Source organism: Conger conger, chromosome 6 (assembly GCF_963514075.1).
Source record: "Conger conger chromosome 6, fConCon1.1, whole genome shotgun sequence".
Lineage (NCBI taxonomy): Eukaryota > Metazoa > Chordata > Actinopteri > Anguilliformes > Congridae > Conger > Conger conger.
Window position 1 is genome coordinate 61,232,165 of NC_083765.1, and position 16,946 is coordinate 61,249,110.

The following is a 16,946-nucleotide window of genomic DNA, read 5'->3' on the forward strand; positions in this document are numbered from 1 at the left end:
GACCCATTTATAGTAATGTGTACTGCACTGTTGAAGCGGGATTGACGTATGGGAGAGTCTTCTGCAAATCCATAACCGACTGCAAAGAGTGTGGTGAAATTGAAAGCTCCCAGTGAGAAAAGAAAAATGAGACGGTTGGAAAACAAGCCGTTTGAGGGAAGGAATGACAGTGTTGACTCGGCGTAATTGATTTTTCTGTTTTGTTTCTCCGTTCTGTGGCTCGGCCAGGGTCAAAGCGCTGCCCGGCCCTTTGGGCTCCAGTGCTCCTTGAGAATTTATTTGGCTGCACAGAGCCAACTCGCGCCGCGTAGAATAATGTCTCTTGTGTGCTGTATGTCAAAACGGTCATTATGGCATGCTTGGCACTGGATAAAAGATAGATGTGTATTGGTACTGCGGCTACATTAATAAACTGCCTGTCTGAATTTAAACAAATGTTGGGCCGCTGGTGGAACAGAGGGACATATTGTCTCAGCCCGAGTGTCTGTGCCTGTGCCTGTCTCTTTGTACATGTGAGTGTGGGTGCCTGTGTGTGAGCATTCATAAATCTGTGTGTGCGTGCCCATGTGTGCATGTGTATGTGCTGCTTGTACTGTATGTGTGTCCATGTGCATGTGTGTAATTTGCCTGGATATTTAAATGTCTGTAAGGGTATTTGTGTGTGTGTATGAGAGAGCGAGAGAGAGGGAGCCCCCTCTCCTCCCCTGTAATATATTCTGCTGTTTGGGTGAGTAGGGGGAGGGCAGTCCTGGGGGCCGGTCACAGGGCCGAACACAGCTGTAGGGTCCAGCAGGATCCACACACAGGCCATAAAAATCAGGTGACCACAAACCACTCAAGAATTTCTCTTCAAATACAAACTGGCAGCTTAATTTATAGGTGGGACAAAGCCCTATTTGTTTTGTCTGATATATAATAGGCTAGTGTATTTCAAATATTTTAAATAGTGCAGTAAAAATGACCGACAATAACAAATATGCATCCTGAAGATTTATCGTTAACCTTTGAAATTGCACCTCATACCAATTATGGTTATTACTGCTTAAAGTGTTTAAGTTACAAAGTCAACTGTTGCCTTTGATTTTTTGAATTCCAGAATTTTGTACTTAATTCAATAGACAAAGGATTGCACACATCTTCCTTTAAGCTGTGTGTATTGTGAATGGAAATGAGCTAAGGCCTGAGTGGCTTTGTGTGTGTTTGCCATTCCTATCTTTCAGAAGTGTACAGAAGTGATTAGGTCTGTGTGCCTGCACAAAAAATAGCCATCTTCCACACACAAAGTACTCGGCACCTGAAATATTAATTTATTCACTCCTCTGTAATTTAAAAATATGAAAGCTTTAAAGCTTGAAGCACACTTGGGTTGGGAAAGCAAAGTTTACCATTACAGTGGAAACATGAATCGATTATTGAATTGTTTTTTCATTTATTACCTCATATGAGATATGAAACGTTCACATTGCGAGAGCCCCGTCCTTTTGATACTTCTCGATAGCTGGCAAGCCCTTTTTTCTTTTTTGGCCATTTTTTTGTTGGGGTTTTCCTTTCTCCTTCAATTCCCCCACCCTCCCCCCCTTTGAAAAAGCAGCCGCAACCCCTCCTGCAGCAAGGTTCAGCTTACCCATATTCCAGGTCAGAGGCCATAGCCCAGATGTCACCCCCTCCCCACTCTCCCTGCATAATTACCCCGGGCCATTGTGCCGTGGGGTTGGGCCGGGGCAGGAGGCTGTGGGACCTCCAGCACCCTACCATTCAGCTGGACACCGCTGACCCAGCCCAAGCCCTGGGGAGTGGCCGGAGTCGGACAGACGGAAGACATGGCCGGGAGAAGGGAAAATTTGGGTTTAATTTCCTCGTCCGGTAGTTCCCTTTGCAATGGGAAAAAAGACAGGGGAACAGGGAAGATTAGGTGCAGCTTATGTAGACATGTCCTGACATGTTTCCTTTTTTACAAGAGACTAAATTCCCTGGCTTCCAAAAAGGTTTTTTTTTTGGTTTAAGGGTGGCACCCTTGCACATCATGAGTGACCTGATTTCATTCAGGACATGTGGTGTGCTGTATTTTCTAGTTTTCATGTAGCCTTAAATCTACAGGTTCTATGTAACATTTGAGGCCTTATCTTACTACTTGCTTAAAAGCTTCTCAAGAATTTTCTTCTTTTACTCAAGTTCAATTTCTTGTGGGTGGGGCAGACAGAGAGGTGGTCGGGCAGTTGAGAAGACTGTGAAAGGAGAAAAGAGCCCCGAAACTCTTATTCTTCACCCATGACCTCGGACTCTTTCAGGGTTTTATCTGCTTCTGACCTCCTGGCCTCTGCCTGGCTCCATTGAAGCTCCTCAGGCCTCCAGTCCCTTACTCAGCAGGGCATTTACTGCTCATATTAGCCACTTGCCCTGGCAGGATTTGTGTCTTGCAGCACAACCTAGTGGCCATGTTAAATACTGCAGGATAATTCCACTTGCAGATTTCCACCTCACACACAACAGCAGTCCAGTAGTGCTCTTATAGTTTTGCATAGAACAGGCAAGTTAGCTGCAGTCACTTGAATCTGCAATTAGAGACACTAAAGTTTTATTAGAGAAAAAAATATATTGTCCACAGACTCATATTATCCAAATATATTGTCCATGAGATCCACACTTTGAGGATAATCTACATTAACTACAATGTTATGCTGTGATTGCTGTACCATGGTCATTAAATGTATGTCCTGAAATCTTGTACAAGCAAATTAGGTGAGGTTCCTTACATATGCATTCATAATTTAAAATAGTCTTTACTAATTAAGCAATTAGCATGGGATCAATTTCATCTTGTGTTGGATTCAGTATTTCATTGAGCGTTAAGTATTTTGAGTGTTCAGTCTCAGTCAGTGATTGCTGGTAAGTTATTTAGATGGTGTTGTGGATAGCGCGTAATGAAGTGCGACATAGTTTAAAATATTAAAGAGCCCTGGAATTCCTGGGCGGCAGGATCTCATTAGTCTGATAGATCCCGCACTATTCTGGGAATGTCTCGAAGGAAGCAGAAAGAGCTCCTTCTCATTTCTATTCTAATTGTGTTAAAACGCACGCTGTCACATCAGTGGATCATTTATTTTTTTATCCCCAAGACTGAAATACGCTGTAAGTTTTTGTTTTTTAGCTCATTCCATCAACTGCTCTGCCGGCTATCAAATTGAACTATGTATTACAAATTAATTCAAGATGAAAGCTACCACTAACAGTTTATAGGACGTTATTAGGAGCAGAGCAATAAGTGTGATTGTACCCTGTAGCTGTCCTTTTTCCTACCTACAAGGAGACTGTTCTGTGTGAGGCGAGCACATGATATAGAGGGTTCCCCAGTATCCTGGCTAAATTCCCAACCTAGCTCTTTCAACCTGCCACCTAATCACCGCCTGACTCAATTGGCAAAAGCGTTGTTCTCTCCCTCTCCACCTCAGCTGGTGTGTGGTGAGCATTCTGGCACAAAATGGCTGCCCTGCATCACCCAGGTGGGTGCTACATATTGGCAGTGGTTGAGGTTGAGGTTCCCCCTAATCACTATGAAACCCTTGAGTGTGCAGAAAAGCATTATATAGATGCAATGATTTTTCTACCTATCTATCTATGATTGATGCTCTCCAGTTCTGGGTTCTTATGACACTGACTGCAAACTCAAGTGTTGCAAGATTGTCAGTCAGTCAGTCAGTCAGTCAGTCAGATTTCAGGTTTTTGCTATATGAGTGTACAAAATGGCCTCCGTCACACATATGCCCTATTGTTCTGGTGGAGTCTCTCAGGCCAGTGACTTTGCCCGTGCTTTTGACTCATAGTTTTTTTTTTTTCTCAGGAGGCTTTTGTCCTCTGTGTTTGCCCCTTGGCCTGACCCTGAAAGAGGGTTGTCCAATAGCTAGGAGCCAGCAGCCTTGCGGGGGACAGGGGAAGGGTCACGCTGAAAGGCAGTTTGACAGTGTGATGGATAGGCAGCTCCTCTGTCCTGTGGACCCTTTTGCGAGGTCGGAATTGACCAGTCAAGCGGGGGCTGGCACTCAACATCTGTCGTCGGGAGTCCGAGTCAGACCCCCCTCTCCCCCTTCCTCACCGGATATCAAAGCCATCTGACCGCACCTTGATCAATCTGACAAAAGGGAACACTGCGTTCTGCAATCCTTTATATAATTAAGCGATTGCTTAATTATAAGCCTTTAGAAATTGACCGGTGATGAATATGAATTTGTTTATTTTGTTTTGTAGACCCAAGAAAGAAGTATCATGTGAAGCTATTGGCATTCAGTTTCATGGGAGAAGGCTACCAGGCCGACCAGACTGTCAGTACCCCAGGATGCGTCTGTAAGTGTGCTTGGATTTTTTACAATTATATGACGCAAATATTGTACCATGCATGTGTACTAGACTTGATGTTCATGGATGTAGGCAACTGATTCTTTGTGAATTGTACATTATCCATCCTTTTCTGTAGTGTAGTTGTTCTAATGACCTTCGGTAAGCACTTATTGTAAGTTGCTTTGGATAAAAGCATCTGCTAAATAAAATGTAATGTATTGTAATAGTGAACTTGGAATTATTAAGGTTCTAGCTTGTTCTAAATTCTGAGTAGTTTAGAGATATTGAGCTTCAAAGCTTTCACTTTCTAACACAGAAAAACTGAAATGCAAGGCAGTTCTTCATAGATCAAAATGACAGACACCCTATATCTTGGGATACTTTTAAAATGAGCTGCTACCATGACTGAAATGCTTAACAGTAGATAGTAGATAGTACGATTTAGAATTGTGTAGTTTTTGTGTAGACGTCGAACGGTGTTTCTCTTTGCCTCTTAGCGGTCCGTGATCGGATGGTGCCCCCTCCTCCACCGCCCCACCACCTTTACGTGAAGGCCAACAGCTCTTCTATGGTGTACCTCCAGTGGGGCCGCCCGGCCTTCACCTCCGGGCAGACCGTCAACTACACCGTCCGCTGCAACCCAGTGGGCCTGCAGAACGCCTCCCTGGTGCTCTACATGCAGACGTGAGTGACCCTCCCTCTCTGCGTGGAGTTTGTAGGTCTGTAGGTAAAGGTTTGTGGGTTTACTCCAGGTACTCCAGTTTCCTCCCACACTCAGCTTTTGTAAAAAAGATCAGGTGTACCCCTGCCATTGCCCTCCACCCTCAGCCTCAGAACTGGAGTTGGTTCCCGGGCGCTGCACACGGCTCCTATGTAACTCCGATGGGTCAAATGCAGAGGACGCATTACCTCCTGGGTTCAATAGCATATTCATTACATTACATGCTATTTCGCTGACGCTTTTATCCAAAGCGACTTACAGTTGATTAGACTAAGCATTCAAAGGTATATCTTACCTTAACTTCACAACAGCAGCCCAGCATTTTCTGTAGCTGTATATTATCTATATAGTTGATGTATATACGCTGCTGATCACAACCCTCCACCCCCCTACAGAGCCCAGCAGAGCATGCTTGTCCAGGGTCTGGAGCCCAACACCAGGTACGAGTTTGCGGTGCGTCTCCGTGTGGACCAGCTGGCCAGCCCCTGGAGCCCCGTGGTGTACCAGAGCACTCTGCCTGAAGGTAAGGACCAGCAACACCGAGCCCTGAGCACTTTCATTTCTCACCCTGCCTCAGAGTAGCTGAACACTTAACACTTAACACTTCATTTGAAGGGTCCTACATAAGAGCTATGTCAATAACCGCAAATAGGCACATGGTGTGTTACAACAAAATTGATGCTGTAAGTGACATTATCATGACGTACCTGATACTGGTGAACTGGTTAACTGACACAAAATACTTATTGACATAACTGCTTAAGAATGCTTATGTCGTGCTTATGAATGGACTATGCATTAGTTATGAAATGTTACAATAAAGTGTTACCATTTAAAATAAGGCTCAATATAGAACACAGTTCTGCCGTTTTATTTTCCTGGATCTCTCTGCCGTGTCTGAAAGTGAGCTCGTTGACGTGAGTGGCGAGCAGGTTGATGGCAGGGTGCTTTGGACGGGGTGTGTTCCGGGAAAAGGGCTCAGTATATCAGCGGTGCCTGGCTGTGGGTGCAGATGGCATTTTCGGTAAACGACCGAGCCTGCTGTCTGACGGCGGGTAATCTCGCTCGCACGCTCTCGGTCACACACCCACAGGGTGCAGGCAGCAGATGAATGGCACTTCAAGTCGAGCCTCTTGACAGTAACATGACAAAGAGCTCCACTTTGCCACTGAAATGGGGCTCTGCTCCTGCATAGATTAAATGGGAGAAAAAAAGCCACAAAGTCGCTCAGCTGCCTGGTAAACTGTGCCTTTGATCCCTACTTTATGTCCTAAAGATAGCAGGAGCCTGCCACAGGCTGTCAGGTCCCGTTAATGCCATCTCGCCTCATTTTCATCAAATTTCACATTTCATAGTTGAAAGAATATCCGTGGGTGAGACAGTGCCTTTGTCTTTGATAATCATATTCAGCACCTGATATCTGAGGGTTTGAGATCTAAGGGTTTTCTCTCAGGTTGATTGTCCAGCCAAGATTGCTTCACCAGAGTGATTTATTGCAGTCGAGCAGATGTCGCATGTCTTTCAGTGACAGGATTTTGCTATTCCATCTGCAGCTTCGATTTGAGAGTCCACATAATATCAGTATGGCTGCCCCTGCCTGGAGTAGTTTATATCCATGTTATACAGGGGGCTCCGGAATTATTGGCACCCTTGATGAAAAATTAAGAAAAAGGCTGCATATACAGTAATAAAGAAAACAGATAATAATTTATGTGTTTCAATTTTCTTTTATTTGGTAAACACATTTCCCCTTGTGCATATTTATCAAGGGTGCCAGTAAGTAGGGTTTGAGGGTTTTTCTCTCCACTAGGGAGTTCTTGCCTATCTGGGGGCTTAGTTAAGCTGGTATTTCTCCTATTTTACTTCTTCTCTGTTACTCAATAAATAGTTTTTATGACAGTCCTCTCTGAAAAGTGCCAAACAAATAGAATAGGATAGAATTGGACCTGGCTGTGTAACGCTGCTGCTCCACTGCCCCTCTGGATCGTGACCGTCATGCGTCTGTTCCAGCGCCCACCCGGCCGCCGGCAGGGGTGAAGGTCTCCATGATCGAGAACGACACGGCGCTGGTGTCCTGGAAGCAGCCGGAGCAGCCCAACATGGCGGTGACGCGCTACACCATCCTGTACGCCTCGCGCAAGGCCTGGATGGCCGGCGAGTGGCAGGTGCTGCAGAGGGAAGGTGAGACGCTGTCCCAGCTCTGCCCCAGACACAATCCCAACAAAAACCTATTGGAGATCGATACCTCATTTCTCACCATGAGGGGAATGGATCTTTTTTTCTTTATTTCTTCTCATCTGCACTGATTCCTGCTTGGCAGCATATAAGTGCCTCCAATTGTCTTTTTAATTATATAAATTATGTAATTATTTTTCTGGATCTTTCACACAGCTTCACTATAAAAAACTGGCAAACTCCCTCACTGGCACTGATTGGGTTAAATAGATACTCTTACCTGTATGCTTTCTCAAAGGGACTTTTATCTTTTACAGTTATTTAGCTGATGCTTTTATCCAAAACGATGTTGATTAGACTAGGGGACAATATCCCCTGGAGCAATGTTGGCATAAGGGCCTTATTCAAGGGCCCAACAGCATGAATCTTACCGTGGCTACACTGGGGCTTGAACCACAAACCTTCCAGGTCTTAGTCAAGCACCTGGCAGCCCCATCTTGTGTTCTCACCAGTATTCCACTCGAGAAGTAAACATGGCCGACATAAATGGCCAAAGTCACAGGCAGCAATATATGTGCAGCTTGAGACATGGGCTGGGCCCACACCGAGCCCGTTGGTGGAAGACCTGCCACCTCTCCAGCTGCCGGAACTGGGGAGGTGGAGCACTTTGGGTGTAATTGATTACAGATGAGTTCTGGAAAATGCCAGGCATTTACTGTTGAGCCACCAACGAGGAGGTCAAAACTGAGGACGTTCACAAGCGATCCCCTTTCCCCTCCCTTGCTCTCCCCTGTCCACTGTAAATCAGGAGGGCCACCCTGACAGTTACTACCACAGCTGTGTGGCACCGGGTGAGGGAAAGCCTGCTGCCCCTGACCCCTGACTCCCTTGCATTTCCCTGGCCATACCGGCAAAAAGTAGGCCTCACACCCTCAAGGCCTTTCTTTTCCCAGAGAATCATAAACCCCCCGATCGTCATGGGTCAGTAGAACCCAGGCAGAGTAGAACATAAAGATGAAAAAGAATGAAAAAATGTGAGTGACTTTTCAGCAACAAGGCTAATGAGATTCCCGGCAGCTGGGGGACCAGAATTTGTGCATCTGAAAGGCGTATGGGATGAAACGCTAATGTAGAGTAACAGCAGGGCTGATGACAGAAGTTCCACCTGAGCATTTTGGCATCAGTTGGGAGCTGGCGTATGGGCCTTCAATTGCTGAGCTCCTCTCTTGTCATCAGGGAGCATCACTATTGCCCTCCTGGAGAAGCTACAGCCTGGGAGCGTCTACCTGGTGAAGATCTCGGCATCCAACGAGGCCGGGGACGGGCCCTTCTCGAACGCCGTGGAGCTGGCGGTGCTGCCGGAAGGTTCCGCGGCCGGACAGAACCCGCGCCGATCCAGGGGCTCCACAGAAGCCAAAGGTGAGCAACCAATATCTGAGCTGCAGTCAGAAAGACAGTGTCCTTTCACAGAGAGCATGCTGGGAAGTCCTGTCCAGAACTAGAGATTTTGAAACGTGTTCAGCAAACTTTTGACTCCCATCAGCCTCTGCAAATCTGTTTAGCGGTGCTATGCCAATTGAATAAACAGCGCTGGTCTGTGTGTGGGGGAAGCTATGGCCTTGTTGCATGTCTCCTTTTCAGAGTCTTAACAGAGAACGGCAGAACATTGGTCTTGTGAATTAATGGCCACTCAAGTTCTCTCCCCTTCCACATTATCTTAACCTGCCCTTTTCTGAATGCGGACACCTCGACTTGACTCTGTACTTGCTTGAAATTTAAATAGCTGAGCCTCTGGCCCTGGTCTCCCACTAAATAATTTACGCAGTGGCAGGATGCTGCGATTTTCAAAGGCTGCTGTTTTTAGTAGCCGCAGCTTGTGGAGCAGAACAGGAAGTGCCCTGCGGAGCACAGCGAGTGACGGGTATGCGATTTGTCTCCGAACATCTGCCGCTTGTCTCACAGCGTTTTCCGATGGCTTCTACCACCTGGACGAGACGTCGATGGCGGGCGTCATCGTGGGAGTGAGCATCGCTTTGGTCTGCATTGTCATCTGTGTCCTGATCCTCGTCTACAGGAGCAAAGCCAGGTACGGTGTCCCTGCCAGAGCATTAACACAGTCTGCTGCGTGCTAGATACTATTTAGCTGTTAGGCAAACTAAGCAGTAGGTACACTTTAGTGGTAGGAAAAGGCGAGCATTGCTGGGCTGAATGGCCTGTGATTATTTTGTGTTATTCTAAACTAAATAATTTGTTGGTTCACAGTGCAGAATACTGCATAGGACTCCCAGGGACAACAAACAAGGAAATTGAATATACCTGTTTTTATATCTAATTTCATAAACACTAGTCAACTAAAGATAGGAGTGACTGTCACTGTTGTGCCCCGGCTAGTATTTGTGGGGAGGGCCTTTTATCTACTGAGTCGCTTGAGCCCCTGGTATTATGTTATCAATAGTTTTTTTTGCGCCCTTTTGCCCATTAACAGGAAATCCACAGCCCCTAAGATGAGAGATGGGAGTGGGGACGTCCCGCCTCTGGCCAATGGGAGCCAGGCAGAGGATGTTGAAGCTGTGATGCCGATGATGGCAGAAGGCCACTTCGTCGATACCAAGGTAAGTGGCTCGGCAGGAACCATTCGGGCTGTTGGAGGCGCATGAAGCCCGCCTGTATCACCAGGGTATGCAAAGTGATTTTCGGGTGCAGTGCTCTAATTCTGAATTATTCTAGACAGTGTGTAGTAAGTCGTGGATGGGTAACTCTGATCCGCCTGATCCAATAGGAGCTGTTGGCTTTTGCTGTGCAACAGCAGTTCTGTGTATTGCTTGCTTAATCAAATTAATTATTTTTATCATTGTTAATCAGGGTATAAATCAGTTAGCAAATCAGCATGTAGCTCCACTGAACTGTGACTATTCCCAAAACTTAATTTGCTCGTGCCATGATTGAAATTATGGGGATCAGTAAGCGACAAGGAGAGTTTGTTTGAAGAGTTTTCAGATGTTTATAAGGAAATGATATGCACGGGGTCACAGCAAGACATCTTTACTTTCAGGGAGGAACAGACCTGATAATAAATAGCAATGGCCCAGTCAGCTCCACCAGCCAGAGGAAGAAGAAATGGCTGTTCTTCAGTAACAAAGAGACATCGAACCTTGGGAAAGGCCAGGTGAGGAAGAGGAGGTTGGAACAGTTCTGTAGGAGCACCTGTGCTCTTTTAACTGAATAATATGCACCTCCCACACTGTTCATGGCCATTACTTTTACATGAGTCATTTTAATAAGACCCAGTCTGGGAAAATAGCTTGTTCTTCACCCACGTCCATCTTATCCCAGTGTGTGAGCCATACATGGTACTCCACAGGTGTGCAAATGCTGCAAATCGCCAGTACTGCTTATTTCACAGCTCAATAATTACCTTGTATTACTTGTGCAATTATTATTATTATGTAGCTACTTGTGCAATTATTAGGTAACTACTTTGATTTCAGTGGTAAGTATTATGAAACCTACTATATGGCTCTGGGGGTAAGAATATGCGCTGCTACATGAAAGGATATTGATTGGAGAAGAGAAAATTGACGTTTGATCTAAATACACGCCCGGTGGTACACGATGATGTCAAATCTAGTAAAACCTAATTTCCCAGGAAGTGGATGGAAAAACACTTGCGTGTTACAATTTTATAATTTTTTTGGAATGTATACTTTAAAAAGTATGGTTATAAAGAATTGATTTCAGCTTGTCTTTAAATCCGTTTTGTCTCCTGTTGGCCAGGCTCAGGCGAGGAGCCCCAGCCCCTGTTCCTACGAGCCGGGGCAGACGGTGCTGAGGTACGAGGACGAGTCGCCATCTTCGCAGGTCCTGTTCGGGAGCGGAGGGAACGGCGAGGGCTCGAGCGAGGGCAGCCACGAGACGGCCGACTCCGGGCGGTATTCGCATGACGAGACCGAGATGACCAACCTGTCCTCTGGTCGAAACTCGCGCCCCCCGTCCCTCCGGGCGGAGGAGGACTGCGGGGGCTCGGAAGAATGGCCCGTCCCTGAAGCCGACAAACCGTACCTCGCCGTCGAGATCGGAGACATTGCGGAGACGGCCTGTTGTCACCGGCAACTGGCTTCCGACCCTTCTCAGGCAGAGCTTCCTCTCTAGCGGTGTGAAAGCCCAGGGATGTCCCTCCTCCAGGCCTCAACTTCACCTGTTCTAATGGACAATGACCAGGAAGCCAAAAAAAGGGGTTTCTGGAAGAACGGGGCAGTGCCTTTGGGATCTCTTCATCGTGACTGTGTTCGGTTTTATTTCTTTCTTTCATTGCGTTTGTCTGTCTCTTTGTTCAAAAAAAAATCTCACCCACCATGAATGTTTCAAAAAAGACTGTTGGAAATGTGACCTTTAAACATTTCAATTTCTGACATTATTTAAAGAAGTATATCACTGGAGCAAGGAGCAAACCCCTCTTTGCTGATTATCTACCTCGGTATTACCTCACAGGAAACTCCAGCTATATATTTAATTACCTGAGGGATGTGATGGGACTTTTCAATTGATATAACAGTTGATACTTCCTGATAGCAATAACTTGTGTTTGCTAAATAAGATTTGTTTTGCGTCTGTCTTAGTCTTTTTTTTGTTGAAGAAAGTGACTGTAAGGGCATTGGACTTTTTATTAACTTTTCAGTGGGGCATTGTTCCTTGATGTTCTTCAGGTTGTTTCAAGGACATTAAGGTGATGGTGTTTTTGTTGAGACCCATGAAGGGGTTCATTTTCAGACTGACTATTTTAATACTGTTACTTGGGGATGGGACCAGAGTCCCAAAATGTGAATATTTGGAACTACCTCAACAAATGATTACAGATGCAGGCACCCACATTTCCCATTATATTGGTTTTGATAGATCACATAGATATTTTTCAAAAGAAGGTTATTCCATCCACTTGTGAGCTCGGACATACAAAGATATGATGATTGATGCAGATCTTGGTGCTCTCCACCAAAAACCTGAAAAATGATATTCACCTCGTGCACTCCAGTATAGTTGAGGAAAAATAAATATCGGAAGATCTGTTTCATGACCAGCTGTCACAATCAAGGTGTAGAACAGTGTGCAGTAATTTGGTTATTAATGTTCCTGGAAAGTGAGTGATTTTACCTAGTACAACTACACAAAATGCACCGACTGTCTGTTTATATCACGTTAATTCACGCCCCATGTCATTTTAAGGGGCGAGTAAACCATTTTGAGTGCTCTGACTGTAAATTTTGAACTGCCCAAGCAAGGAGATTTTGTTCATCAGTCTTCATAATATTTATGTGCCATTGCCCTTACAGTCTGTTTTATACTACCTCCTCTTAATTGTCATGATGTAGTGTTATTATTTTCCTAAACTCAGGGAACAAGGTTTAGTACATTTTTAAAAGCCATGTATTTCGTATTGTTACATGGTCAACTGACAGGGTATCCTCTTAGAGCAGAACAGTTTTTTGCAGGAGGTAGTTGTAGATGTTTATTCATGTTTTTTGCTATAATTTCTTGCCTGTGAAGGCAAGACAGTCCTGTATTGCCAATGTGACTTGACTTAAGAGAGTTCAAGCCCTTTTCATGTAGGAATTCCTCCTCAGTTGTAATTTTGTCTGTTTAATAGCAGGTTTTAATTTGCGTGTTATTTTCTTCCATTTTTGTTTGATACAGTGAGAACTAACCAAAAAATGTTTGTACCGACATGTTCCGTACAGCAAACCTTTATAGCTTTAAAAAATGGCCTTATTGTGTAGAGGGTCCCTCAGATATCATGGGGTAGAATGTAAATGCCCCATACCAAAGTTTAATTGTTCTGTGGTTGACCCTTTTTACACATGGGGATGTGCGTAGAGTGAGGAATGACTGTCGAAAACCAAAAAAGTACAACCAATGAAATGGAAGTGGAGAATGGAATATACACCAAAAAAACCTTTTACCTCCAAAGATATATATTTTTGTCAACTGATACGTACTTATGCTACTGAGTACACATGCTTGTCATATTTGTTTCTCAGAATAGTTGATGCTTTTATTCTAGAGTAGAAAAAATGTAGCACTTGTCCTTCAGTTTAGTGTCAGCCTTTGGTTTATAGATCCCAGCTAACATGTAACGGTGACAGATGCTACTATCCAAAGAATTGTTTGCTTCCTGGTTTGGTTTTGGTATTCTATTTTTGGTGGTCCTGGGAAAATAATATGATGAGGGTTCCTCATGCCAGACCAAAGATCAAATGCAGGTTTTTATGAATCAGCAAAGATGTTGCTTTAATGACAAAAAGATGCCTTGCACATCTGTGCCCTTGCCCTTGTGACCAAATAAGTCAAAATGTGTATGATCTCTTATGCAGTGCTCCTTGCATATTTGAGTGATATGCAAATGACATGAATAGAGAATTAATACAGTTCATGCTCATTAACCAAAAAGTCCAGTAATTAGTTTCCTTTTAAGAACTATTTTACACAACCGGATGAGTTTACAATTGTTGGAGAGAATTATATGCAGATTTCTATATATTTATATTATCTCTCATCTTGTGTGTTATCATTTTCTTCAAAGGACTCTAATTGCCTTAATAATGACCCGGAAGACCGTCAACAATCACTTTTACTTTCTTTTGAAAAGCAAACAATGTAAACCAAAGATTTCTACATCACCGTTGCATATTAGCTGGAGATCTTTGTGTGATGTCTCTTAATTTTTTTACAATGTTTCAAGGCATTTCCCCCATTTGTATAAAGCTTTATTAAAATATGGTTGTCTCTGAGGACCACAAGCCAAGATGAATGTGGTACACTGTTAGTGCTTCAAAAATGTTTAAGCAAAACTACTTTTCTCACTGGTGGAGAAATGCATTTTACTTAGTTTTATTCATTTCAAGGGGTAAAATATATGACCCCAGTGTTGGGAAAATGACTGACTGACTTCTGGTTTTGCATAGAGATGCCTAAATTGTGTTAATGTTTGATACAAATGTGAATATATCCTTTAAGATGTTGTAGATGAGCAATCTGGAAAGCTGTATTAAAATGTCCAGTTCATATTGTACATGGATTTTAACTTTTTTTTTTTTTTTTTTGCTTTTAATGTACAGGTCTGCATTACTATAATACCACTATAAATTCTACTCTATGGTTTAACAGACCTCTTTTAATTACTATGTTCTAAATAACATATTGGCGTAAATATAATACAGTGAAGAAAGTTCTTCTCCATTAAAAATCAGTTTCCATTACTTTCCAAATAATCAGTTTAATTATGACACATAATTAGCCTTCTCCTCCCAGGGTAGACCATAAGGTGCATGGTGTCCAAAATAGACACTATCTTATTCTGATAAGCAGTGATACTTGTTGAAATAAGCAGGTATCTAATAGGAAAATGTTGGACCCAGACTTTAAAATACTGATGCCATGTTGCCAGTGTTACAAGAGTGTTATCAAAAGAGTGATGGTGTTTCTGAATCTGTGTTTCTCTTTTTCGTAAGATTTTAATTTAGTTCTTTTATGAACGTGTGATGAAACTAAAGGGAATGTTGAGGGTTCCTTGTTGAATGTGATACTCAGGTGCTCAGAATCCCACAGCCACACTTTTGGTTAAAGGGTGGGCTGGCTTTCACAGCAGTAGTGAGGGGCTGTGGATTCATATACAGTGTTACTCAGGGGGGTCCACTTCTCCGTATCCGTTACTGGTGTCGAGGCTAGTACCTGCTTTCAATGTTGAATGTACTTCCTGTGTAATTATTTTGCTTGTCAATGTTTTTTGTTATCAATTTCTTTCTGCTGGTTGTTTTTCTTTTTTTGTAAGAAAAGACATTTACCTTCAGCTTTTTTTTCTGCCAGGTTCGCTTAGGCAAGTTTTTGTCTTTGCTACAACAATGTTGATGCCAAAAATGCTATGCTAGATTAAATAAAACCAAAAATTATTTTAAACTCAAATAATTTGTCTCAGTATTTGATGTGCCAGTAAATAAAATACTAAAATCCAATAAAAAATACAATTGTAGCAACATATTTGGAAAGGTACCTCAAGGTTCAAAGTAATTTCAGTTTATCTTAAGTCTTGCACATACACAGTGAGCACTTTATTAGGTATTTATTAGACTTATTTTTTAGACTTAAGTATTCTGCTGTTGCATGCTATCCACTTAGAGGTTTCATGCATTGTGTGTTCAGAGATCCTCTTCTGCATACCACTGTTGTAATGTGTGGTTATTTGCATTACTGCTACCTTCGACCAGTCTGCCCCTTCTCCTCTGACCTCTCTCATTAACAATGTGTTTTGCATGCAGAACTGCTTCTCACTGGATGTTTTTAGTTTTTTGCACCATTCTCTGTAAACTCTCGAGACTATTGTGAGTGAGAATCCCAGGCGATCAGCAGTTTCTGAGATGCTCAAACCACCCTGCCTGGCACCAACAATCATTCCACTGTCAAAGTCACATCACATCTCTTTCCCATCTTCTCTAAAAATTGCTCAATATTTTAGATATTTTTTCTTCAAAATGGGCTTGTGACAATGGGCATTGAATAGATACACATTATTGCACAAGGTCACCCCAGGTAAAGTAAGTATAAAAAGATCAGCCACTCACTCATTAAAGGGGACTGAGCAGGTAAGATCTCAATAAGTATTTATTACCATGACCAACATTTTGAGACATTAATATTCTTTAGTAGTTATTCACTTTCTCAGTCCTAACGTATTCAGCCACAGTTATCAACACCATTTTGGTTTTGGAAGTCTAAGTCTAAAATGGTGGGTACCATTCAATCGATGTACCCACATGATTTAACAAGATGATAGTCTGTTAATAGTTTTTGAACCATAATAATACAGAGCTTCAATTTCCATTCTCATTATAAAAATATTGAACAAATAAATGATCTCAAACAGTTCTTCCCCTCTCCTCTCCCTTTCAGTATTTCTAACCTGGACATTCATTGCTATGGATTAGAGTGTAATTCCAGTGTAAATTATTTTATTGTTTTCGCTGTGTCTGTGGTACACACCACAACTGATTGAAAAACCAATACCAAAAGCCCAGAGCTGCTTTCAGTGTTCTGCTGTGTAGGTCCCACCGGAGGCCCTTCAGTGCATTTGACAGAAAAGAGCTTGTGATACTGTGAAATTTGCTCAGTTCCACTTTTGACATTTAGAGCCTGATGAATTCCAAGGCAGATATTCCTCTCTTCCTTTCCGTTCACCCATTCATTTTTCATGTCGCTTCACCGGCAGAATGAGGTTCCTCTGTCGATTCATCTCAATCAATATGGCCCTTGTTCCTCTCGCTTCAATATTCCACACAGGGCCTCCCCCTGAGGCGTGAGGGCTCAACTTCAGCATATATATAATTCATAAATGGCGGCAATAACAGACTTATATTCAGAGTGTATGAAGTTATTCTTTGTGATTACCCAGAACTAATTATTCTAAAAATGCTTGTCAAAAGAATACCCATTACTCATTTAAAAAGACAGCCTACACTATACTGTAGTGATCCAGGTGTAAACTAAGCATACTGTAACATTAGCCCACGAAAAATGGTTTAATTTAATTTAAATGAATCCCGCCGTTAAGACAATATGCTACCTGACGTCCCATACAAAATAATAAAAAAATACATTTTTCACTCCAAAATGCTCAGTTGTGATATTTTCTAATTTAGCACCATACTTTATGACTGCAAGGTACCGAGGGTAA

The 16,946-nt window shown here is 43.1% G+C and overlaps 1 protein-coding gene across 1 annotated transcript in view; it reads left to right on the forward strand.

Annotated features, from left to right (window-relative positions):
• The window catches only part of LOC133131622 (protogenin A-like), a 46,421-nt gene extending 35,044 nt beyond the window's left edge, over positions 1–11,377 (forward strand). Inside the window, exons 11-19 of the mRNA XM_061246993.1 lie at positions 4,243–4,338; positions 4,830–5,016; positions 5,449–5,576; positions 7,064–7,234; positions 8,465–8,647; positions 9,191–9,314; positions 9,714–9,840; positions 10,281–10,408; positions 11,017–11,377. Coding sequence (XP_061102977.1) covers positions 4,243–4,338; positions 4,830–5,016; positions 5,449–5,576; positions 7,064–7,234; positions 8,465–8,647; positions 9,191–9,314; positions 9,714–9,840; positions 10,281–10,408; positions 11,017–11,377 — 1,505 coding nt within the window. The remainder of the gene's footprint in view (positions 1–4,242; positions 4,339–4,829; positions 5,017–5,448; positions 5,577–7,063; positions 7,235–8,464; positions 8,648–9,190; positions 9,315–9,713; positions 9,841–10,280; positions 10,409–11,016) is intronic.
• Positions 11,378–16,946: the final 5,569 nt, after the last annotated feature.